Below are 26059 nucleotides of genomic sequence, written 5' to 3'. Positions count from 1 at the left end.
TGTTTTACTGGTTGGCAAGAGCAGCAGCTTCCGATTAGCAATGCTGACCTAGACTTTGTGTTACCTTAAGAACAATGTTTAAGTTATTCAGAAATAAGAAGTATTGCCTTTAGAAATAAAAGATTGGTTATCATATAGCCTAAGCATGTCTGTAGCCTATTGGTGACATAGCTACAAATAATCCCCAAACGTGTTCAAATTAAAAGAATAAGATTGCAGAAGCACATCTGGAAATAATGTATGAAGTTGTAGGCTATTTAAAAAGTTTGGGGAAAGAGTTGCAGTTACTCCAATACATTTTCCAACTGTATTTTTATTTATTATAAATATACCCCGTGCCTTTTCATTTGAGGACAAATTCCCTCACATGGCAGAAAAGGCATCATCCAGTAGCTAGCACAGTTAATGATCTATTTGCCTAATTAACATGACCTTTGAACGCTGATGTCACGGAGTCTATAAATACCCTCACGCATTCACGCTCAAGTTGCTATGATGAAAACAAGACTTTGAGCTCCGAGAGGTGTCTGGCGTGATGTCCGACCTTTGAACCCTTTCCAGTCTTCAGCCGCCGGCGAATGAATGGGCTCAAGCCGACCACCTAATGATGTGCCGGTAAACGAACCCAAAGGAGGCTGTGACTGCCGGGAAGCAGCCGGGAGCGCAGCCCGTCTCTGAACTTTGAGAGGCCCCCTCTATTCACCAACTATCCCTTTCAGAGGATCTGTGAGGTCATGTGAAATCTAAATATAGCACTATACAATCCCTGTTGTTATAGGAGATTGTTTAGGCTGAGCGGGAATACGGTTTACATAATTGGTTTCGATAAATTGCATTAGGAAAAGAAACAGTGCACATCGCGAGGAAATCAGCCACAACTCAATTAGTTACATTTACAAAAACAGAGGTTTAATATGTTGTCATTCTCTGCAATAACAACCTAATGGTGTGTATTTATAAATGCATTATAGATTTTTTTTTGCGTAAATGCAGTGTGGGCTATATTTATTTTGATATTAAACCGGTGGGTCAAGTGCAGTGGGCTTCCCTCGCCTCCATGTCCTAAATAGCACAATGACGCTTGTATCAGGTACAATGCATGACAAGACTTTTAGCGCTGTTTCACTTTCTTTGTGAGTGTGAGTGAGTGGGCCACACACAGCCGTACGTCCGTCTGCGCGTTCTCCGTGCGCAACAGCGCGCCCCTTGCCTACCGGAAACACCATATATGGCTCGGTCGTTCCAATCGGCGATTGGCTGCTTCACTAAAGCGACAATTCTGTTGCTGGAGCTCTATTCATATGCAGAGACAGGTTGAGAAAAAAACAGGCAGTGTGATATATGGATCCACTTCATTTAGCAGTTCATAAATAATGAGCTGGTGTGCTGAAAGATGTGTGTGTTAATTTAATCATGCTGGGTTTTGTAATATTGTTAAAAATAATGTGTTAGGACACCTTTGATAATGCACTGTATTTTGTATCAAGTGTTCTTATCTAACATAAAGGCAAATATTTTAAACTGTGATTTATTGCAATCCCTTATCCTGCAAGAACAGTTGTGTTTCAATATAGGATTATTATACGGTGTACATATGTGGATATATAGAGGGAACATAATGTATATGATGCAGATGCTGCATACATAAAATGACGTAGGCCTATTCATTCATGGCGATAGGCACCTCATGCAGGCGGGGGTGTCACTTAATATAGGCTCGATATTTTTTGATACACGACTTCATAAAATAAGTAAAAATAAAAGGGCTGCTGAAGTTGTTGTTCAGACATTCCACGGATTTAATTGTTCAATTGTAAAAACATCTGCTCGCTTTTTTTCATATTCTCCTACCTCTCTCTATGTGCGATGGTTCGGTCTCACCACAGATTTCATTCATAAAATTCCAGCTCACTATAAAAGGCAGGGCCTCTCCACTATCTGCACAGTTACCATTTATGAACGTGGCAAATGGGATACAGTTAGGGCTTAAGACGACTGTTTTCTACTTAGATCAGATAGACTAATCTATCTTTGTATGCAGTGATTTTTAGACGAGAACATGCATCCAGACTCCAACATTGAGTTCGACTCATCGTCCAGCTGTAGCACAGCATCGCCTGGCGGGGACACCCCTGGGTGCAGCCAGCATCCTCCTGACTCGCTTTCATCATCAGTGGACAGCGCAAAGGTAGACGCGGATCTGATCATTCAACATTTTTTATCCTCACTCATCTTGCAGGATCATTCATGCATATACGGCTAATTTAGGTTGCAAAAGTCGTTAAGGTACAGGATGTTCACACATATTCAAGAACATTTCATAGACAGCCTTTTTCTGTCCCGTGCTGAAAACGATTCTGTAGACAGTCAATCTATATTTTCTATAGGCCTAGGATATATGCAAAGACACCACACGAATATGTATTCTTATTTGAAGGGAATTGTTTGTAATATGTTTACTTTGAAAAGACACGTTTTGTTCGTGACCTTTCATTTGAGTGATGATGATGGTGATGAAGAAAGCGAGTGATTAGGACGTGACGACAAGTCATGCATCTGATTTTGATAGATAGATTGATTTTATGTTTTGGCATCTCTTTGCCAAATGATTGATGTACCATTTAGACACATCTATAGGTCATCCACGAGCGTGGTTCCTCACTCATCAGATAAGCTAAATTAGTGTTTGACTGCATGCATATGCCTTTCTGATGTGGGTTTTTCCAGGATACTGAGACCAGCGGAGCAGACTCCTTTGTTCCGACTGTGACTGCAATCTCAACCTCGCCGGGTCTCATGTGGATGGTGCAGCCGACAGTCATCACATCTGTCTCCCCATCGGCCGGCCGAGCAAAGACCAAAACTCACGGCTCGTCCAAGTCGTCTTCCCCGGCGGCTGCAAAAAAGACAAAGCCCTCCAACAGGAAAGGGCTGAAAGACAAGGTATAGAAAGCAGGGGGAGGGGCTACTGAAATGTGAGGTTACAGGTTAGCCAATAAATCAACCAAACGGTCAGTCAAATAATCCGTATCATATCCCTCCTCTCCCCTGACAGCATTTAATATGAAACATGTAGTTATCGCGATATTTTTTAAATAACGTAAAATAGGAAAAAACATGTTTTAATTTGTTTCACTGTTAAAACGTAGTGAGAGTGCAAATGCATTACTGCGGGAATAGCAGGTGATTGGATAAAGTCTAATTGGTGCAGCGAGTAATCACTCGGAGTAACGAGCACACAGCGCTGTTTATGAATGGGATGGGAAATTGCATAAAACTGCGCGTTCACGTCTTCGACTAGACCGTGCCAGTGGTGCAGCATTTTAACGCCTGAACTGGAGCAGCGTCTGCACCGAGCAGATCAGTATTCCCAGCATACACTGCAGCGAACATCTTTTTTCTTCCTCTTTTTGGCAAGTGAAATGGTGCTAGAGAGCCAACTGCTGATATGGCAAACCTCAGCAGCAGGATGTCGATTAATAGGCTATTTCTCATTGATTCCAGGCGTCCAAAGAGGAGGAGGAAAGGAGGAGGATCAGGAGGGAGAGGAACAAAATTGCTGCAGCAAAGTGTCGTAACAGACGGAGGGAGCTGATAGACACTCTGCAAGCTGTAAGTATGCTGTTTTATGCCATCATATAGAGCAGATCTGCACACCAGCTGAGGACATACAGCACTGCATGTCAGTAGTCATTAGGCAGGGATGAAAGCAGAGCAACCAAAGGCAGAAGCCATGACAACTAATTCTTCTGATTTGTTCCTCCTCCCCTCACCTCAGGAAACGGACAATCTCGAAGACGAGAAGTCTGCCCTCCAGACGGAGATAGCAGAGCTGATGAAGGAGAAGGAGAGACTGGAGCAAGTCTTGATCTCCCACCAACCATCCTGCAAGCTCCCTGCAAATGACAATGACGATGAAGATGATGAGGAGAAAGATAATGAAGATGATGTTGACACAATGCTGCAGGATCCTCCGGCTTCCCCACAGCTCCTGTCCATCTTAGAGGATGAAAAAAGCCCAGAGAGCACTGCAGCCGTAGAAGAAGCATCTATTGGCCAAGACATGGACAGTGTCCCTTGCATCCCTGCTGCAGCCATTTTGGGGAACTCCAACATCCTGCTGTGTTCGAGTGCAGAGGAGGAGGATCTGGAGGATTTAAGAGGAGATGACTTGGATGACTTGGTGCCCAGTCTGGAGATGGCAGAGACTACAGAGATGGCTGCATCCGTCCCTGACATTGACCTGAGCGGGCCCTTCGGCCTCTCAGACTGGGAAACGCTGTACAAGTCTGTGGCCAATGACCTTGAAACTTTGAGCTCTCCAGTCATGTCTTCCAGTCCCACTTGTAGCAATTACCGCTCAGTGTTCTCGTTTAATTACTCTGAGATTGATTCCTTCGCCGAGGGCTTCGAGAGCCTCAAAGGCAGCCTGGGTGCGCCTGAGTCGATGAAAGATAGTCTTAACTCTCCGACACTTCTGGCCTTGTGAATGCAAAACTAATTATGCAAAGTTCTAACCAGCCAGCAAGCTATGATATCTCCCTCGAAAAACAATGTTTTGTAGTGTGAGTTTTGATGTTGTGTAAAACTGAACATCAGAGGTTGTGTACATGACATGTTTAATGTGACTGTAACAGGGTTGACTTCCTCCATACTGCTGGTGCAATTCTCTGTGGTGAGACTTTGCGCTGGCAACAAAAATGCATGCAAATACAAGTCATCTGTAATCCAAGAAGAGGTGGTATCTTGTGTTTCTAAATGTGATGTGAAGTTAGATCATGTTTAATAGACTAATGTATGTGTAATGCTGTTGAAAAAGTTGTGTTGTAACAAGTGAAATAGCAGGGTTACTAATGTGTAGTGTGAAGGTGTCACATCTTGCTGTAAGGTGTCCCCTAACATGATATTTCCTTTCAAGTTTTTCCATCAAAAAAAGACCACTTCATGTATTTTATCGAGATGTATTTTATGACATAGTTTATTTTTTTACTTATCAAATATGATCAGATGCAAAAATTGTATAACGCTGGAATTAAAATATACCAATACCAATATCCTGCTTTTGTTATCATTCATGCAGTTTAAGGTAGCAGTCATTCAATTGTTTAAAGGGTTTTTCCAGAGCATTTAAAGGGTTTCTTGTCTTTAAAATGTCTAAAATGGTGATCAACTTGTCTCATAATCTGATGATAATAGTCTATGATTAAATGTTCAAAGAAACTGGTTCTTTATGGACCTTAGTGAAATGCTTTCTTGACTCAATTTATTATTTTGAACCTCAATTTTTTAAGCTTAGACAAGAACATCTAAAAAAAAAAGTACTAGAGAAAAAAAGGGAAATAGGAACATACATTGAATTTATTAAGCAAACTACATTGAGAAATATTCTCAATAGCTCCAGAACAGCTACTTAATGGACCTTGTGGCTGCTTTGTGACATTTCCAAGGTCGAGAATGAGCTCAGCCTCAGTTTATAAGCCAAGAGCAAAACAATTGATCCTGAGCATACATTTATATGATCACTGTTTAATTTCCATCTGCTCATAAAACAGATTTCAATTCAATGATATAATTTAGGCTACTTCATTGCGTCAAAACGAGGGTCAAAATAGAACTGAGGAATATTAATACATTCAGCTGTGTCCATAAAGATGTCAGTAAATTTATTTTTGGATTCAGTGTTACATAAAGTACAACCACCGGGGATTGAATCGTGTTTAAAATGAGTGGGAGCAGCCGAAGCGGCAGGTTCATTATTTATTCATAGCTCGTTCTCAGCTACACTATTGTCACGGTCAAGGGAATCCGAATCATCTACAGCGGTGCAGTGCGTGCCACGCCTGACGTCAGCACGCACTTGTCATTCACGTTTCACTTCCGTTGACCATGTTTGGGTAATTGCAGTTGTTTTGTTTCCATGGTGAAGTGGTGTCATATTTCGGGGCCGCTCGGAGAGGGTTACCGGAAAAGCTCGAAGCAGGAGCGAGCAGAAGAGGAGACTTTCTCATCAATTACAGAGCGGGCATCACGTGCATGGTGATAAGTCAGTGGTCTAATTAGTAATGTAACGCTGCCAAAGCTTTCTGGGAATAGCAAACAGGGCATTTAAAGACCACAGCCTGTGTTGATTCGTCCTCACGGTAGCAAAGCAATAACACCGCAGTGGATGCTTAATGTAACCACAGTCAGAACAAACCAGTAAGCCTTCATTTTATGAATGCATATCAGAAGGCATGGCAAAATCTGCCATGTTTCCATGTCGTTGTTTGTGCCAAATGCAGTCTTTCTTTTTCATCAGTAGGGGGAGCTACAACTGTGGGCTTCTCTTGATTTTAGCAACATGCAACAAACTGGAAACATATTGGCCCTGAACAGACTTCCAAACCACATTACAAATAGACATTGACAGTAAAGCACAGGTCCTTTAATATCATGATATATACACATTTCAATATCATGTGCATTCTTGTTTAAAATGACTTTAAATAACCATTGTGGGCACATTACTTTGTTATTGTAATATATGTATCCTAGTGACATTTTTTTGGGTTACACTTCTTTTAGAGTATACTGTATATATTTTTTTAATTGTGTTTATGCTGTTGTAACTTTACAAAATTACTTTTATTGCTTATCTATTAGTCACAGGTGTTGGTAGTCTGTTCAATTTATTTGTTATGTGCATATTATTGGATATCATTTTATCCATACTTGAACTCTTTGTTATTATAATAACATACACAGTTAGGTCACATGGAATTTGTACCAATAAAAACTAATTGTGCTTTGGGAGAAGGTGTCATATGTCTGGCTAATAGAGCCTATTAAATGGATAATGTTTTAATTGTGTACGCAATAGTTGTGACCAACTATTTTAAAGCAATGATGGATGAGCCTGTTAACATCTGTGATACTGACTCACTCTTTGTTCACTTGTTCCAGCAAACTGTGTGTAAAAGAGTGCAGTGTCCTCCAATGCCTGTTTCAAAGCATTTTATGAAATGTTCCTTACCACCTAAAGTGTATTCAAGTTGAGTGCTTTAAGTATATCTTGAAGCTTATTTTGGACATTCACTTAGTGAAATAACTTTACTTAGTATCTATTTTACGTTTACTGAAGTTAAAGATCTGAGCACTTCTTCCACAACTGTTTAGGTCATTGCAATTATTTTAATGTAGTATGTACATGCACAATGTATTTTTTAAGCAGAATTTAAAGGTGGGGTAGGTAAGTTTGAGAAACCGGCTCGAGATACACTTTTTGTTATATATTCCATGGAATGCTCTTAACATCCCGATAGCAATGAATATCTTAAGTGCTTTGACAAAAAATCCATAAAAAAATTTCATCTGTGGAAGCCGTAGTACTGTAAAAAGCACGACCAATCATTTTAGCCGGCCCGGCTAAAATAACTGGATGGCCTACCTGCCTGTCAGCCTTCCATCTGTGCACAAACTTATCTCGTGCCCTCATTGGTTATGTGCGCGTTCGTGTGTTTTGGAGGAGGGGCTCTGTAAGGAAGTGGCAGATTTGTTCCGGCTGTGTATTTTCAAAAGCGCACTCGAGCTGGTTTCTCCAAAATTACCTACCCCACCTTTAAATGTTGTAGAGGGCCAAGAGGGAGATTACAAAAAACTTGAAAAGTATAACTATGCAACATCTTTAGTAAACTCATTTTGTTTTGTTGGCAAAATCTGAATCTGCAAAGTAAACAGCATATCTTTCAAATAAATGTAATGGAGTATCGAAACAGGGTACATTCCTCTAAGAATAAATGTAATATAACTACAAAGTGGAATAAGATGAAAATATATTGCATGCAAACAAATGTACAAGTCTCATAATGGTACTCTATTGCAGTTCACGGGTATATCATGTACTTTTTGTTTTTTTGACTGGCAGTCTGTGTACCCAGAGTCTATATTGGTGTTTATTGGTATGTTTGTATGATTATATATCGCACCATGTTCAATTTGAATTGTACATTGTTAAACCTGGACTTGCCCTGACAATTAAATAAGGAAGCAAACATGAAGAAGTGGTCTTACTGCAGTGATGTTAAGGATGGGATGGCTCGCAGCAGCATCAGCACTCTGTAATATGTCTCACAGTGCCTGGTTACAGATCTCTATCTCTCTATTATTTGTTGTGTGCTCACTGTTTCCACCTCTGTTATCTCATCCTCATACACCTCCTGACCACTCGGGTTCCTGCTTGCTGTGATATTCCCAAGGAAGTGCTATATTTACAGGAATAAATCAATGTCATACGGGTTTGGTGAGACTGGGTCACCTGACATGAGGAAGGCTATGAGAGAGCACTTGTAACAGAGCCATAGTCGCTGATGTGAACATTAACTCAAACAATAAAAATGTTTTCCAGTACACTCCAGTACACTCAATACGTCAAGGGAACAATAGGAAAAACAGGATCTTGTGATGATTTGGTACATTATTTTTAAATTATTCCATGTAATCTCATTTAGTTACTGACAGTAAAAAAACTCCAAAGGTTGTATTCATTGTTTTCGTCTACATGATACCAGAGAATCTAGGCCGGAGCAATAAAAAACACTGGGATCTTTACCAAAAATGTAGCCTGTTTATGTGAGAGGGATGAAGATGAAGAGGGTTTAAAGGCTACGCTTGCACACAATTGGTGCACTTAGTGATTGATTTAGTATCTTTGAAGGGAGTGGATGTGTGTCTGCTTCAGCATCACAATTCAATCCATTATGGAGGTCATGTTTTTCTATAAGTACACAGGAGTGTCATAGAGTATTTGTTTATTTTTGGAAAAGAGGAGCTTTTATATTGAAACTACTTTATCATTAAGGCACTGATTGTATATATAATGTATAGTCATTTTAGGCAAATAACACTATTTGCAATATGTTGACATTCACCGACTTAAGTATGACAAAATCCTATTTGCCCCTCTTTACCATTGTTGTCAGAAAAAGGGAAATATCATAATGCACCGTTTCCAAGATGTACAGTTTTTTTATAACCTGCATAATTACACATCGTTAGACATATTTTGACGAGTGTCTGGGATTATTTTGAAAGAAAAAAAGGGAAGGAGGGAAGTGGATTCATGGAGTGGTGGTAAAAATAACGTTTTTCTATAGTACCATCTGCATTGTGGTGAACGATGAGTCAAGACTGTGTCTGGAGGTGTCTGGTTTTGTGGGTATTTCCCAAAGATGTGGTTCTGGATAGTATTGTGACAAAAACAATTTAAACTTACCCTGCAGATGTATATCAAGTAGAAAAAATATGAAAAATATGACTGACTTGTTCACATCTTCAAGTAGAGAGGACTATAACATGTTAAGGATATGCTGGTGTTTATGCATAACAAATGACAAAATGTGTGTGTGTAAATACCTGTCATAAAACATTAGGACAGAAACACACATTTCTTAGTTAAAAGGAATAAGTTAAAAAGCTGTTTCATTGTTTTTACCTTGCCTTCAGACGCCCACGCAGTAAGAACTCTGCAACAGTTTGGCAAAGCTGCAAAACCACAAACTGCTCTCCGTCGCCTTTCATCATTCAGGCAGCTGAAGAAAAGTACAAAGAAGATAATGTTTTAATGCAAAGGCTTTCTGGATGATCAGAATAGACAAAAACTAAATGTTTATTCAAAGTTTTTACACATAAAAATGAAAAATAACTCATCACATATTGCCAAACAAACATTACAATTAATCATGGCATCATGTGTATTCAAAAAGGTTCTCTTAAAAAATAAATGCAATCTCAAAAAAATCTCAAAAAGAAGCAAGAAATACAATGAAGTCAATCAATAAATAAAAATAGCTCAAAATAAGGGTTAATTTTGGACATTATTAGAATAAAAGCAGTTTAGCACTTCATCACTTTGTTAAATTTATGATAAGTATTTAGAGGGTCCATCAGTTTAAAAAATATGTCTGACTTTATATGAACTTTTGCTGTATTTTTTTTCCATTAAGTACACTTTTATTCACGTGTCTTGCCATTAGTAGATTTGGGTTGCATTGACTTAAGCACAGATAAAGTTATATACTTTTAACCACCAATATAAATTGACATGCAGCAAGTAAGCCTTTCTAATACTTTCCTATAGATGCTCTTTAAAAACGTTTGGAGGACAAATTAACGTGCTCTGCATACTTGGTCTGCATATCCTGACTGGTATATTTTTTCAGTGTGTCATTATCAAAGCTTATTGTTCTTGGCAGGGACCATTCCCCTCTTAAAGGCTTAAAGTGCCAAACAGGGCAGCACCATGTGTGTTCATGTACTGAGTGACATCTCTGGCTGCCCTCCTGCAGGCCCGAGGAATTCAGCTGAAAGTCTACACCTGCGACAGGAAACCTTGAAACTGTCTACAGAGGCACATTTTAAGGGACCCTCCTGTTTTATGAAATATGTCTGCTTTTCGGCTCAGTTCTGCTTTATTAACCCCAAATGCCCCCCCTTTAGAGTTTGTCATCCATGTAAAGTGACGGTGACGCACAGGCCCCCCCGACCTCCCCTCAGATGCGAGACATAAATCACAGCAGAACCAAATTAGAATCTAAAAAAAGGAACAGAGTGGGGTATTTCGGCGAGCCTCTAATAACTCAGAGGCTTGTTCTCGAACAGTTGAGATGGCAGCGTGCAAAAAACAAATTTCTCCTTTGATAATAGTAATCAATCCAAACCTGAGACTTAATAAAAGGTGCACAGGATGAATGGGTTGTTTTGTATTTAAATAATACTAAAACACAATTTTCCTCAGGCAGCTGGAGGATACAACTTTTATTTTTCTCTGAAATGTAAATGCAGTTCAGGTGTGACTTTGATATTTGTAAAGTAATGCACCGGTAGATTTGAACTCTCAGGCAAAAAGCACTTTCTTTCAAGATAAGATCCAATCTTTCTATTCCAATCCCCAAAAACTATATTCCATCTTCTCCACCCTCTTGGACCCCCCCAAAGCCCCTTCCCCCTCCTCCCTTCTGTCAAGCGACTTTGTTAACTACTTTGAAAAAAAGGTTGATGATATTCGCTCTTCTTCTTCTGACTCACCTTTACTCACCGCTGGGTCACCAGACCCTCCTTTCACCCACACACTGACCTCCTTCTCCCCTCTCTCTCCAAGTGAGGTTCTTACCCTCATTACCTCTGCCCGTCCTACCACCTGTCCTCTGGACCCTATCCCCTCAAACCTCCTTCAGACTATCGCTCCTGATATTCTACTGTTTCTCACCCATTTCATCAACACTTCTCTAACTTCTGGTCACTTTCCAAACAGTCTCAAGGAGGCAAGAGTAAACCCTCTCCTAAAGTAACCCACTCTCAACCCGTCTGATGTTGTAAACTACAGGCCTGTCTCCCTCCTCCCATTCCTGTCTAAAACACTTGAACGCGCTGTCTTTAAACAACTCTCCTGTTATCTCCATCAGAACAACCTTCTGGATCCGCACCAGTCTGGTTTCAAGGCAGGTCACTCAACAGAAACTGCCTTCCTTGCTGTCTCTGAGGAACTGCACACGGCTAAAGCGGCATCCCTCTCCTCTGTCATCATCCTGTTGGACCTGTCTGCTGCATTCGACACGGTGAACCATCAGATCCTCCTTCGCACTCTCCAAGAACATGGAGTTTCAGGCTCTGCACTTTCCCTCCTCACCTCATACCTCAAAGATCGCACCTACAGGGTAACTTGGAGAGGGTCCGAGTCCGACCCTTGTCAACTAACTACAGGGGTCCCTCAGGGCTCTGTTCTCGGTCCCCTCCTCTTCTCCTTGTACACAAACTCGCTCGGATCTGTCATTAACCCACATGGTTTTTCATACCAGTGCTACGCTGACGACACCCAATTAATTCTGTCCTTTCCCCGCTCAGAGACCCAGGTCGTCGCATGCATCTCTGCTTGTCTAGCTGACATTTCTCAGTGGATGTCTGCTCACCACCTCAAGCTCAACCTTGACAAGACTGAACTGCTTTTCCTTCCGGGAAAAAATTGTCCCACTCTTGACCTAACAATCAACATCGGCCCCTCTGTTGTTTCCCCGACTCAGACTGCAAGGAATCTGGGTGTGACCCTAGATAACAAACTGTCCATTACTGCAAACATCGCTGCTACAACCCGCTGCTGCAGATACACTCTTTTCAACATCAGGAGGATACTTCCCCTCCTGACCCAGAAAGCGACGCAGGTTCTGGCCCAGGCTCTCGTCGGGCCTAGACTACTGCAACACCCTTCCGGGCTGGTCTACCTGCATGTGCCATCCGACCTCTGCAGCTCATCCAGAATGCAGCGGCTCGTCTGGTCTTCAACCTTCCAACATTTTCCCACACCACGCCGCTCCTCCGCTCCCTTCACTGGCTTCCAGTAACTGAATAATCCACTTGAAGACACTGGTACTTGTGTACCATGCTGTGAATGGATCTGGCCCTTCCTACATCCAGGACATGGTTAAACCGTACACCCCAGCACGTGCACTCCGCTCTGCATCAGCCAAACGGCTCGCTGCACCCGCACTGCGAGGGGGACCCAAGTTCCCATTTGCAAAAACACGTCGGTTTGCTATCCTGGCTCCAAAATGGTGGAATGAGCTCCCCATTGAAATCAGGACAGCAGAAAGCTTGCACATCTTCCAGCGCAGTCTGAAAACTCATCTCTTTCGACTCCACTTCGAGCGATAGAATTACTAACAAAGAATTGCTAACAAAGCACTTATATACTAATAAAGGACTGGCTTATCTAAAGCCAGTTGAGTAGCACTTGAAATATTTAGCTCTATGAAACCTGATGTACTTATATGATTCTGTTTTCTTCAAGTTTGTATCTTCCTGGTCGAATGCACTTATTGTAAGTCGCTTTGGATAAAAGCATCAGCTAAATGCAATGTAATGTAATGTAATGTAATTTGGCACCATTTATACAGCTATATGGCTATAAAGATGGCTATATTGAAAAATACATCTAGGTGTGCAGAACTTTCAACATTCAAATAGAAAATTAGCAAGAGAAATAGCCAAAATCAATTAGGAATTGTTTTTCAGAGGTTTTTTCTTTTAGTGCTTGAAGATTATAACTTCCCCATAATGTGCTACAAACAGACACAGGCCACACTAGAGGGAAGCAGCAGAGGGAGATTTTCAGTTTCAGATTTCTGGAACTTTCTGAAGTTTCTCCTTTAGAAGCCATTATTTTGTGCATGTGTGTTTAGTGTGTGTTATGAATCAAGTAACCGCTTTATTAAGTTGAGAAAATAAAAATGGATTTCAGCAGCTAAAACTACATGTGCAAAGACTCTTCAAGATTTACTGCATTACTTAGGCGTTAAACTTCCTGCACCTGAAATAATAAGAGTTCTGCTCTCTGTGAATTTGTCTGAGAAAAGTAATAGTGTGTTTCCTTTTCAGTCTTATAACGCACAATAAATCTACTCAAAAGTCCAAATGCAATGTGGAAAGCATAATAACTTCCGGGTACAGGATGACAAACAAGGTGAAATACTTTCATTTTTGCCTTTGCATGAACAATCAAAGTTAAGCTCTGTTTACCAGATTGAATGTTAATAGTTAACAGGGATATAACAGGAAGTGATGACTATGCTCTTCCAAAAAACATTCATCACATAAAAATGCATATTAACTTTTACAGTAGGTCTTAAATTGGTTTGTGTTTGTCATTTGTAGACTGAAACATTTTTTGAGTACTTAAAAGAGTAATTTCGGGTTGTTCATAACTCTCATTTCCCTGTAAGAGCTTAATGGCTAATTTCCCTATTTTGGGGTAACGCAGTAATTTAAAGCTGAAAGTTATCGGGAACAACGCCACATCCTTACACATTTTTAAATAATCTCAAAGACATACTGTATTAGAAAGAAAATAAATACTTTTGTCGCTCAAAATCCTGTTGATCAAACTGTAAAATATACTGTGACACACAAGTACTCATTATGCAGAATGGCTCATTTAAGAATACCATATAGTATATAATTATAATGATGCATTAGTCCATTCATCACTTAAATGTTGCAGCTGTTTTTTATTTATAGCATACACTCCTAGTTTGCAAATTACCTCCATGGATCCACAAAGGAAACGTCTTGTTTTTATCAGAGAGGCAGACCTTCCTTTTTAACAAAGCCTTTAGTTAGAGCTGGTTTTAGATTATTCCCTATGTACGTCTTCCTGGTTCCTACATTTGATTGTATTTCTATTGTCTTTTCTTGTATCTTAATTCATTTTATGTACATGTTAGAGCCTACTCTATCTTGTCTTGTCATTATTTTCCTGTTTTGTTTACAATGCTGTTGTTTGTTTCTGTAAAGTCCACTGAGACCTGTTTTGGGTTATTGGGCAACTGTGCCACTGTGTAATATGCCATATTTGCTTTTGTTGATTCTATTTTTCTAATTTATCTGGATCTACAAATAAACTTAAAAAGTAGAATATGTGCCTCTAAAATGTAGCGGAGTAGATAGTTTAATAAAGGGCAGTCCACACTTTTTTTCACTGAGGGCCACATACAGAAAAATATACGAAGTGCTGGGCCACTCACTCGAGTAGAGGTATATTGCTTTATGTGTTAAGTTAAGTCATAAGTTAGCAAAATCAATCAAATGTGGGTAAATTATGCTTCAAACTTGAATATACTTGCATACAGCCTACATCCCAGTTCTCTAGGGTTTCATTTATTTTGTAACAAAAGTATTGGCAGCTCATTCCTTGAAACAGAAGCATCAGATTGATTATAATAAGGGGAAATATGAAGGTATATTTCAAGCTTGTCATTTTTATCAACTAAGAATTGTTAGAAAAAAATGTCAACTTTAATTGACAGAATATATTTTAGATGGCTTGGAAAGGGCATACTAACACATGAATATTACTGTGTAATGTATGACTACATATATATTTAAGACGTACAAGCACAAGTTTCAGGTGTGGGCCGTAGTCCAATCCCATTAGACTTTTATGGACAACAGGCCGCATTTGGCCCCCGTGCCATAGTTTGGACACCTGTGGTTGAATACTTCAGTACATTTACTTTCCAGCACTGTAAATAAGTTTCCTTACATACTTATGAAGCATGGTGATGTTAGCTCTAGAGTTTAACCCAAATAATAAAACACCTGCAGCTAACATGAGTGTATTTATGTTTACAGCATAGCTTTATTAGTGACTGGTTTTATGGCTGGAGGCGTGCATTCACTCTCCCTGTCTGCCTCTCTATCTGAAAGTTTCCTCTCCTGCAGTCTGTGTGTGTTATTTGGTTGCTAGGGGTGGAGCAAACAAACCTCCTCTTACATTATTTTCATCCATGCTTACGTCTGGGACAGCAGTTCCGCATTCCTGAGCCCTCAGACAAGATCACACAGTACTTAAACGGGCTGATGCAACGGCCCCCTTTAGTCCCAAAACCTGCATCCGACTCCCAACACCGTCCCAATATTACTGCGGATTTTTGGACGCACACCAGGTAAGACTGAGTGCCATCGCTATTGTTTTATTCCCTTCTTGTTTTAGTGCTAATAGTTAGCTAAATATTGGTCCAGGCTTGACATTATTTCATATTTTCTACACTTTTCCCACCACGTTGTTAGAGACACGCTGGATATGGTTTGTGACATGTATGCTTTTTAATATGAAATATTAATATTTTTTAAGAGGATGTATATTGACTTATTTCTGCAATAAAAAAAAACAGTTTAAATAGTTTTAAAGTTTTCCGTGGTGTTACCGCAGAAGTCTTTTTTTTTGCTAATAGGTTGTAGTTATCACTGTTGTAGCAACAGTCGCTTTGCAGCTCGTTATTTGCAGACATGTTTTCTAAATTAAACACCAGCTTGGGACGAACTGGAGGTATTTTCATCAGGGCAGTTTTAATGTCAGTGTTGCTAAACAGGAGAAGTGTCGGTTAGCCTTGTGAAGACGATTATGTAACGCTACACACACTGGGGTTTCTACGTAACTGCAAGCTAAGCTAGTCTGCTGCACCAAACTGCACGCGTTTATACCTTTACATTGAAGAAATATGCATGTTCAATTGTTTTAATGCTGTATTTTTCATGCCATGTGCATATTATGCTGTAACACTATAATCGGCTTGCACGTACTGTTCATCTACCTTTTTTCTAACCACACTGGAGAGTCAACACTTTGCATGCAGCTGCAAGATGCATAAGCTAATAATACCAGATTTGCAACAAACTGTATACCGGTGAGTCTCTGCTGGTATGGACCGGGAAATAATAAAAAGGGCTTCAAGGAAATTATCAATTGTAATATGCATCATTTTTTTAAACTAATGATTATTCAGTTTTCCAGAGCCTAAGGTTAGATCAGATCAACACAGAGGGAGTACATTTACTATGACATAACATAGGAAAAGGTAGAAAATCCTCACATTTAAGAAAGAGGAGAAAGAGGATGTTTAGCACTGTTGCTCGATAATTCACTAATACTATTAATCAGTTGTGAAAATAGTTTTTGTACTGCTCTTAAAACAGTACTCCCACTTATTCATATCTTATTACCTCTCTACAGCGTCCAAACACAGTTGCATCATTGACAGAAGACGACTGACAACTTTTCTCTGAGTAAGTACCAAGCCTTCAGAATAGTTTAAGATACAATTATTCAGGGATGCTCTCTTGAGTTTTTACTTCTGAACAGAAACAAATCTTCTTGGCAAATCTGTTTCTCCTTGGAACATAAGTAATGTAAATGAAGTGTGAGGTTTATTTGGCAGCATGTGAGTAAAGCAAAGAATCTGAGCTCTGATTTGTAATCTTTGCTTTGGCCGATCGTAGTGCACATGCTTTTTATGTTTTACTGCACTGGATAAGAGAAACTGTGTGTGTGAGTGATCTCTCGTGTGAATAGGCATACTAGAAACAGACTCCAGTATTACTCTTCTCCTATATCACCACATCAATCCTTTTCTCACTGTTGTTGTTGTGATGAGCCGGTAAATATTGTCCTCTTGTCTACATGATGGTCTTTTAAAAGATTTACACTTGACTGTGTATCAGTAACTCTATCCAGACCAGAGGTAGCGTTAGATATCTGCCCTTGTTGGCCTGAGGGTTATAGGCCAATCATGGAATGGGAAATATGATGGTGGGGGCGGATCATGTGCGTGCGTGTGGGTTTGTGACTTGCAAGTTCATAGGTTCAATGTTTCCCTATGGAGCAAGTGCATGCTCTCCAGCTGGTGTGCACGCTCATACAACAACATGCCATGCAGGGGAAACTATTTGTATGTTCTTTATTTATGTGGTTCTTTTGTCTCTTTATCTATGAAGTGAAGGAGAGTGTGTTGCAGAGGGTTTAAATGTCCCAGCGCCTGCCCGGGCACATACATACGATGGTCTCTGCATAAATGGAACGCTGCAGACAGTGGATTAATGGGGAAGGGCTGGCGAGCCGACAAGCAGCGCGGGGCCGACAGGGCTGAGAGACTGGACGTGGGCGCACAGGGTTTATTTTAAGTAGAAATGCCTTCCAGTGCGTCTCTGGAGAGCTGGAATTGCCGAGCTGCACCCCAGTACACTGAACAGACAGCAGACGCATTGCAGGCGAGAGAGCCAACTATGCAACAGCCAGGCTCAATGATACTAATACTAATGCTGGGGGGGTGCAGCTATTCACTGTATCACATTATCAGTATCACATTGTACTCTCCATAAGCCTTTCCACATGGTCTGTAAAAACAGTGTCAGGCTAGATGTCCACTATGGAAGCAAACACCCAAATGTCCAAAGGTGTAGCCGAGAGACATTAAAACCAGTGTTGTTTTAAAGAAAAGAGCACAGGGAAAGGCCCATTTAAATAGTTAGGGTTTCCGTTTTCTTGAAATTATTTTGGACTTGAAGTCAGCTATCTCCTTTTGCAGTCCAGACTCAAGATGTCGACCTACACATTGACGTTTTGGCTTGCAGCCTCAGGGATGAACAAAAGCTTTGCAAATCTCATTGAAGACACTGGGGCTTGCTCTGTCAGAGCAGGCGTGTACTTGACGTGCGGCAGATGAGGAAATTTCGGAGGAAAAAACATGAAGCGGCATTAAAGTGACAACCACATGTTACATAATGACGGCGATTACTTCAACAGGCTGTATTAAGTCTTGACTTTGTTGGCCAATATCTTATTTTCAGGGATTACACATAACTTGCCTTGGATTTGTCATTGATGCAAAATCCATACGTTTGAACTGGCTTTTTTCTGCTTTTTTGTATTTGGATTCATTTAATCCATGTCTGAGCCAAGCCAAAGCTCAGTAACATGCAAAGTCTAATCCTGATTTACAGCATGGAGAAAAATAGCAACAATATAATAATTCAACCAGGACCACCCAGATGCAGAATATAGATGTTTGACTGTTTGCATGGCATGAAGCAGGCCGAGCAGGAATCCAGCCAAAGATCACATAGTAATGTTCGAATGAAGGCAGCCACAGTCCTCATGCCTTGTGCATATCTGCAGGTGCTTTGTGTTTCCATTTGACTGGAATATTGTTTTCATTATAAGGCTGCAGTCTACAATTAAATGCAAAAGCTAAACTACCTGTTCTTGTGCTTTTTCATTTATAACCTCTGCATGCACTGTACTCCAGCTCGCAAACTGTAAATGTGAGGGGGGAAATTAAGCACCCTCATTACCATTGATCTTCTCATCATCATTCACAATTTTGCACAAGGTGAAATGTTCATCATTGTGTTGAATTGCTATAGGAAGGTTCAATCTTTAGCCTGGAAGACTGAACATAAATCCAAGCTCAAATAAAAAAGGGATCCTATTTTCTGTTGTGATAATCACTTCCACTCCCACACACCGTCACCTCGGGAGTTTAATGACCAGAGATGACCTCGGCACAATGAGAACAACAGGCGTTATTACGGAGCGCCTGTGTCTTGTCCCTCCAATGAAAATATAATGAGGGGATGGAGGAATGTAGATACTGTATATTTGGACTTGTCCCGTCCTCGAGGAAAGTCGGTGCCAAATTCCCTGGTTTCCTCTGAGGATTGCGAAAGGCTGTAACTCAACACACAGCCTGACTGAGTGCAGACGATAATGATGATCGCTCAGACCTTGGCCACAGATTTAGAGAGCATGCCTTGGCCCGAGCCTTTGCTCTCATTGTTCCCTTTCAGCGCTCGTGTGGCGTCCAGCGCTGGGGAAGTTGTTTGCAACAGTTTTGCAAGATGTTGGCGGTATGTGTTATTAGTCCAAAATTAGACTTTAATAAAGTGAGCTGACAGAAAAACTGTTCAAATAGAATCTTGGAAGGTTGCATGTATTTCCCGTAAAACAAGTTAAAGTTAAGTAGTCTGGCAGCAGAAGGATTTCATTTTGTGTCTCAGGAAAAGATAAATTAGCGAGCAAATACCTTCAACCCCTGCTTTCAGTCACCAAAATGACTGTGCTGGTAGAGGTTAGCTGTTAGTGGGCTTCTTATTTAAAAAGCAGCAGTATATAAAAGGTAATGAGTAACCTTTGAAACCCCTCTGTAACCCCCTCCCACCCCGTCTCTATAGGGGACGAGGATAATGGGGCCTCCAGTCGTGCTGCTAGCTATTGGTAAAGGACTAAATTCCTCAGCACTGCTAATTGCTCTCAGGAAAGACTCCGGAAATGGACACATTTGTTGGAGTTGAAGACAGATCGAGTGGGTGAGCAGAGAACGCAGCAGATTGTAGACACAGTATAGGACATGCTTACATATAGGGACCCTCACACACACCTCCACCTATCTGCGGCTCACATGCAGTTAGAGTAGTTTTGGATCGAAGCCAGAACTCTCGTTGTGTACGTTCCTATATTTCATAACTAATACATGACATTTCCGCTCCCCGCCCTTGGCTTCAGCTCGTCTCCTCTCGGTACCGGGCTGTGTAGGTGTCTTTGTTTGAGGCCAGTGTGGGCCTAAAAGCTGTAGCACTGGCTTTTCTGCTCGACTGCAAAAGCATAGTAACGGCGTTGCATCATCAAACGCTGACCACTAATCCTCAGCTGCATGCAGCGGACAGCAAAAAGAAAGAAGAGAGAAAACACCCATCTTTTGAAAAATGTAAAATTCACTTTGACTCATGCTCTTTGTCATAATTACGCAGTGCGAGACACGCATCAGCGAATGTTCCCCGTGTAGCGATGAGACTTCTTAAGGGTTTCATGTCTCGAGGCTTGGCGAGCTGTTGAATTTGCAAGGGGGATTTTGAGACACTTGAAGGCAGGTTGAAAGAGACGGAGCAGCTTTAACATATGAACAAACTGTTATAACAGAGTCTGTGTGAGTTTACAACAGTTTCATGAATTGCCTGGATTGGTGTGTTAGTCACTTTTATGTCTCATAATTAAAAGGTTTCTTGCATCAGACATCAAATCACCTTTGTTTCGGAGGCCGCTGGAAAAACCACCCCTGAGGGTTTCTGTGTGATCGGATGTCATGCAGACAAATATGAGGTTTATGTATTTAATACTGAAGTATGAGTGTTTGTGTGAGTGGAGGTCTGGTCTCCGCTGCATGCTTCAACAAGCCACAGCATTGACTAGGGGCTTTCCTTGCAATATGTCTGACTGAGAAGGCTTGCATTACAATGTACTGTATATGAGCTGGTCTGATAGACATAATACATGATTATTCCTTATTTTTTTTGTGTGAATTCCATTGACACTTTCTTTTGTCTGTGAGTGTCTGGCCAACTTGGATATTGGACTCTATTTTGGCTCAGAAAGCGATTTGCTGTCATTCCTAATGGGCGCTTCAGTTCCTGTGGCTGTTCTCCCGGCCCAGGGGTTACTTTGCATTGCATCTTTTAAATTCCACCACAGTTATTGGTCAGCAATGAGCAATGTAAGAAAAAGCCGGGCTTACTCTTTTGTCACAAGTCATCAAATCTGATGGACCAAACAATTCATAGTAAATGAAGTAAATTCAGCCCGTGAAGAGTTCTTTCTCTTTCATTCACCCGTGCATTAGCTCTCATATGGTTTGTCTTGTTCTTAGACAGCCTCTCTGCAGAAAGGCCTTGGCACTTTCCAGTCCTCCACCTCTCCCGGGAGTTTAAAAGAGAGGGAATTCTGTCTGAGAGAGATTTTTTACCAGGGCTGTCTTGTTCTTTTCCTCTCCAGCAAAAACAACAGGCTGCTGCCAAGTGCAGTGTAAATGGGAGTATACATACAGAGGGAGAGAAGGAGGGAGGGAGGGGGGGTGGGGGCAGTCAGGATTTAAATAATAAAATGGCTCATTGGACACTGGCTCCACACACCAACTTGTCCTTGGAGCGAATAAATCATGCGGACTGGAGGTGGTGGAGAACGGGTCAAAATAGTGTTGACATGTGACTTTTGACCGTCCATGTACTGCAATACTTAATGTTTGAGGTACTAATGAAGGCTTTAGATGCTACAGGAATCTCCCACCAACAATACCCATCACTTTGTGCCTACTGATTGTTAACTAGTTACGATTTTGACGAGAAAGAAAAATACATTTAAAGTATTGTGTGACAGAACACTTTTGTGCTTCAGGATTGATTCCCTCTCTCTAAAAGTGGGCTGATTTGGTTTCAGCCATGCTCGGCGACAGTTAACTCCAACTGTAAAAACACTTTGAGACCAGCCCATAACCAGGGTGGAGTACATTAGAATAGAGTTACATAACCTGGTTTTTTTTTGTTCACTACCCTTCTCTATGACTTTTGTATTAGAGCGAGTCTTTCAGCCCTGCAAAAAAAAAGTAGCAAAGAAAGAAAAACTTGGTTTGACTTACAATACAGTGGGCCTGTCAGCTAGTCACCCACCAGCAGAGTCAGCTGTTTCCGCAGCGCCCCACAATACTCGTCTTTGTTGGTTCCATATGAGAGGAGCTTTGTTCGGTTTGTGCCCAACATGTAGAGGTTCAGATTCATACTCTGCAGGCAAATGTGAATCAAGCTGTTAGTAGAAGTGACACTGATAACATTCATCTTTAAAAAACACCTCGTAGCTTTAGGTTCGGCGGATAATCCCAGTTGCCATTTTGTCAGCATGCCAAAGTAATTGAAGTAGGAGTTGTTTTTATTTGCAAAATTGTTCCACAAAAGTATCATTTCATCATCAGAATATGATAAATAGCAGCTTAATGTTTGCCACCATTCCTCATCTTCACATACTGGATATGTTGTACTTTATTCCTTTACAATAAGTGTTTCTTGTCAGACCTTTCTAAAATCCTCTGGTCTCCTCAGAGATTGCAGGGATGGGCTGGGTACAGTCGGCTCATGTTTCACTGCTCCCATCTGTAACATTTGTTTTTTATTTGGCCATCAGAAGTTTTCCAACTCTTGGTCTTAGAGTAATTAGAGAGACGTCTTAATTCTCCAGCCCCTTCCTTTGAGCCTGCACAATTCTCCTCTTTCTCCCCTCTTTCCCTCATTCCTCCCTGATTACATTAAAAAGGGCTGTGGTCAACCCCCTTAAAACGACCCAAAATTGTTGAAAGTGTTTATGAATGCATGAGCGTTACCCCAGTGCTTTTGATATCCTTTGAATCCCCTCTTGCGAAACGAAACATTCAAGACGAAAGCCACTCGGTTAATTATTAGTTGCATGAGTGTAGATGGTCCTGTATTTATGCGTTCATACAGACGGCTTCCCTCTGCGTGTGAAACTACAGAGATGAGTGTGAAGCTGCCGATGGTCTGGAGTTTGTTTTTTCATCGACTGCTGACTAAGAAGATAACACAGCTGTCAAAGCTGTCATCGTTTGACTGCATTCCTTGAAACAGCAACCCGTATCTACTGTGTAAAATGCTCGATGACAAGGAGAGACAACAGTAAATGAAACTTGTTTTGGATGGAATGCTAATACTACAAGATCACAATAAAGATAACAGAGGGCAATTTGATAAAAGGAACTGGGTATAAACGTACCGCTCACGACCATAGCAGAAACACAAATGGGTAATACAATATTCCTCTTCAAAATCCCAAAAATGATCTGTACTATGAACTTAAGGCAATAAGAATTAGAACATTTAAAACATGTCTTTACATGCTTTCCACTGCGTATACAAAAAGGGGTAATTTGTATCAACAACTGCCTTTAAGGCTTACTTCTCTCGTCCTAATCGTTCCCTCCCTCTCTTCTCTCTCCCGTAGCGGCGGTGGTGGCCGGGTCGGACATGATGCCAGGACAGATACCTGACCCTTCGATGGCGGCGGGCTCCCTGCCCTGCCTGGGCCCGCTGGCGGGCATCTCGGCCACCACACTCACTGATCAACTCAAGCTAGCCGACTTCCGCCAGCTGGGCACCATGCTGTCCCCGCTGCACTTCCTGGGGCGGCTGGGGAAGAGGCCGCTGGCCATCAAGACAGAGGTGAGGAGGGGGAGAAAGGAGAGCTAGTGCAGCAGGAGGTGAAAGATGTACATCGAGTCAGGCAGTAGAAAAGAAGAAGGAGGGTTTTAGACTCAGGATATTTTAAAGTCATCCATTAAGGCAGTTGTTATCATAATCTGTAAAATATACTTACATTTACAGTTGTAATTGTAATCATTCTTAAATTAATCAAACACAAGCAATTCAAGATTTCTGTTCATTAAAATAAAAATAATTGAAAGAATATAAAAATAAAAGAGAGGTTTATAATTATGGAAATACTTAAAGGTGGGGTAGGTCATTTTGGAGAAACCAGCTCGAGTGCGCTAGAATTTGAAAATACACAACAGGAAATAATCTGCCACTTCCTTACAGAGCCCCTCCTCCAACACACACGAACGCGCACATGACCAATGAGGGCACGAGATAAGTTTGTGCACAGATGGAAGGCTGACAGGCAGATAGGCCATCCAGTTACTTTAGCCGGCCCGGCTAAAATGATTGGTCGTGCTTTTTACAGTACTACGGCTTCCACAGATGACATTTTTTAATGGATTTTTTGTCAAAGCTCTTCAGATATTCATTGCTATCGGGATGTTAAGAGCATTCCATGGAATATAACAAAAAGTGTATCTCGAGCCGGTTGCTCAAACTTACCTACCCCACCTTTAATATTCGGGTACCAGTAAATGTCCTGACAGTAGGCTTAATATATACAGTATGTTGGTATAAAATATATATTCTATCCATAAAATGTTATTGTCAGTAGTTGTAGGTGTATTGATCTGAGCTTGTTTGAGGATAGAGTGTGAAGACAATACAAATATTTCTATGCAGATTACTATATTAATGTTGATGATCAGTAAACATAGTATGGTAAACTGAAAATACAGTATACTTTGGCTTGTTAATTTTGTATGTTGAATTTTTCCCCCTCCAGTGCTCAACAATATTTACTATAGAGGTTGCACAACATGCATGTTGTTTTGGCGAGGCAATTACCACTATTGGTTGTAGGTTTATTGATAAAATGTTCGTTTGCAGATGGATGAAGATGATGATAGGAGGAAGCGGAGACGAGACAAAAACAAAGTAGCAGCCGCGCGATGCCGAAACAAAAAGAAGGAACGGACTGACTTCCTTCAAAGGGTGAGTTCATGACAAAGCATTGCAGAGTGGAAGCCAATAACGTGACAAAAGATAGGCTCACTTTTTGTCCTGATCCATTTATATAAAAACCTGTCTGAAAATGAGCTGATCAGATTTTGGCCACTTTATAATGTCATAACAATTTTTGGGCTTGTTTAACCATTAGCCAATCACCAACCAAGGTAACACCCCCCACCTTATCACCTGAATCTCCTCCTAGAGCACCATTGTGTTATTTTTAACCAAATATCTCTCAGAGGGGCGTGGGGAGTGGCTCCTTATTTTCATCTAAAGTATCAGACAGAGAATCAGCACTTTTGAAACAGGGCTGAAACAGAGGGGATTATGGGATGCTACAATGCATGATCAGTTGGGTATTTGGAGCCAAACACTTCAGAGACATGTTTTGTATATATCAGATACCTATAACATAACCTTTAAGTTAACCTGAACAGCTGATGAAAGTACTCTGAACATTGTATTTTTCTGGTAGTATCTCATAATTCAACATCTTTGTCCAGGAGTCGGAGCGTTTGGAGGTGGTGAACTCCGACCTGAAGGCCCAGATCGAGGAGCTCCGTATGGAGAGGCAGCAGCTAATGGTGATGCTCAATCTCCACCGGCCCACCTGCATCGTGAGGACCGACAGCGTCAAAACTCCTGAGAGTGAGGCCAACCCATTTCTGGAGCAGCTGTCCAGCGACGCCAAGTGAAACCGGGAAACCAGGGACGCAGGAGTCCCTGACGCCCAAACTAGCACCACGTGGTAGCCATTTCAAATGAAAAACATAACTGGCAATATCTAAACAAGCACTTGAGCTCCAAGACTTTTGGAGACTCTGCCCAAAGACCTGAGGTTGTAGGGCTTCCTTAGTACTGCTACATGAGCTGGCTCTGTCCATTGGAAGACTGGAAATATCCAGTTTCATCTCCACATTAACTGTTGTTGTTGTTGACACCCGCTGTGCCTAATGTTACTTCAACCATCTCTACATAAAAGGGACCAATGGAAAAAGAAGAGTACGACTGGAAACAACGCCGAGGAAACACACTAATATCAAAATGGTGCTCTGTTACAAAAGCCCTGAGTAGATTGTGTGGCATTTTTTTTAATGCTGATACCTAAAAAGGCTTTTGCAGCTTCCCTTTGTATGCTAGCGGAAATATACAGGTGTAGAGTTTTTAGGACATAATACTCAATAAAAGTACACCAAACAGAGTAGAGTTTTTTTTTGTAATGTTGATTTCTTTACCCTGCCTCGACGATGGCAGTTACCGGTTGATCCGATTTGTGGTGACGCTGGCGTCATAAAAAGCACATACAGTATACACAAAATGTTTACACCCTTGTTTTTAGGACTTGTTGTCTGTCCATTATGTACTTGTTTTATACTGCTTTGTATACATAAACATATATGAAATGCTTGTTGATCACTTGATGTGATTTGTCTTTTCAATCTTTTCCAGTCTTTGTCTGTCATGTTGCGCTGTCTAACAGCTGTGAAAACAAGCAGCACTCTTTTCAGCTGAGCAGTATTTCAATGTCTGTTATGGA

The 26059-nt window shown here is 41.0% G+C and overlaps 2 protein-coding genes across 4 annotated transcripts; both read left to right on the top strand.

Annotated features, from left to right (window-relative positions):
- The first annotated feature begins 982 nt into the window (after nucleotides 1–982).
- Nucleotides 983–5128, top strand: LOC307014695 (protein c-Fos). Its single transcript, XM_079642786.1, has 4 exons — nucleotides 983–2188; nucleotides 2728–2943; nucleotides 3505–3612; nucleotides 3779–5128. The coding sequence occupies exons 1-4, from the start codon at nucleotides 2060–2062 to the stop codon at nucleotides 4487–4489; spliced, it is 1164 nt and encodes a 387-aa protein (XP_079498912.1). The 5' UTR covers nucleotides 983–2059; the 3' UTR covers nucleotides 4490–5128.
- A 10183-nt stretch (nucleotides 5129–15311) lies between these two features.
- Nucleotides 15312–25929, top strand: LOC307014696 (jun dimerization protein 2-like). Of its 3 annotated transcripts, XM_079642788.1 has the most exons (6): nucleotides 15312–15470; nucleotides 16538–16590; nucleotides 19534–19668; nucleotides 23138–23355; nucleotides 24400–24504; nucleotides 25026–25929. In XM_079642788.1, the coding sequence occupies exons 4-6, from the start codon at nucleotides 23161–23163 to the stop codon at nucleotides 25215–25217; spliced, it is 492 nt and encodes a 163-aa protein (XP_079498914.1). In that variant the 5' UTR covers nucleotides 15312–15470; nucleotides 16538–16590; nucleotides 19534–19668; nucleotides 23138–23160; the 3' UTR covers nucleotides 25218–25929. The 3 variants fall into 3 exon arrangements, with proteins under 3 accessions (XP_079498914.1, XP_079498913.1, XP_079498915.1); XM_079642787.1 differs by lacking the exon at nucleotides 19534–19668 and having other exon boundaries at nucleotides 15313–15470; XM_079642789.1 differs by lacking the exons at nucleotides 16538–16590; nucleotides 19534–19668 and having other exon boundaries at nucleotides 15323–15470.
- Nucleotides 25930–26059: the final 130 nt, after the last annotated feature.

Source organism: Notothenia rossii (genome assembly GCF_949606895.1).
Source record: "Notothenia rossii genome assembly, chromosome: 8".
Lineage (NCBI taxonomy): Eukaryota > Metazoa > Chordata > Actinopteri > Perciformes > Nototheniidae > Notothenia > Notothenia rossii.
The sequence above is the reverse complement of the archived record's forward strand: the minus strand, read 5'-3'. Positions and strand labels throughout refer to the sequence as shown.

What these genes read in the sequence shown, in the direction of transcription:
- LOC307014695 (XM_079642786.1), top strand. Translation starts at nt 2,060, where the DNA reads ATGCATCCAGACTCCAACATTGAGTTCGACTCATCGTCCAGCTGTAGC. An exon ending in CATCAGTGGACAGCGCAAAG is followed by an intron (nt 2,189 to 2,727) that starts GTAGACGCGGAT and finishes GGGTTTTTCCAG; the next exon opens with GATACTGAGACCAGCGGAGC. An exon ending in TGATAGACACTCTGCAAGCT is followed by an intron (nt 3,613 to 3,778) that starts GTAAGTATGCTG and finishes CCCTCACCTCAG; the next exon opens with GAAACGGACAATCTCGAAGA.
- LOC307014696 (XM_079642788.1), top strand. Translation starts at nt 23,161, where the DNA reads ATGATGCCAGGACAGATACCTGACCCTTCGATGGCGGCGGGCTCCCTG. An exon ending in CGCTGGCCATCAAGACAGAG is followed by an intron (nt 23,356 to 24,399) that starts GTGAGGAGGGGG and finishes GTTCGTTTGCAG; the next exon opens with ATGGATGAAGATGATGATAG. An exon ending in GGACTGACTTCCTTCAAAGG is followed by an intron (nt 24,505 to 25,025) that starts GTGAGTTCATGA and finishes ATCTTTGTCCAG; the next exon opens with GAGTCGGAGCGTTTGGAGGT.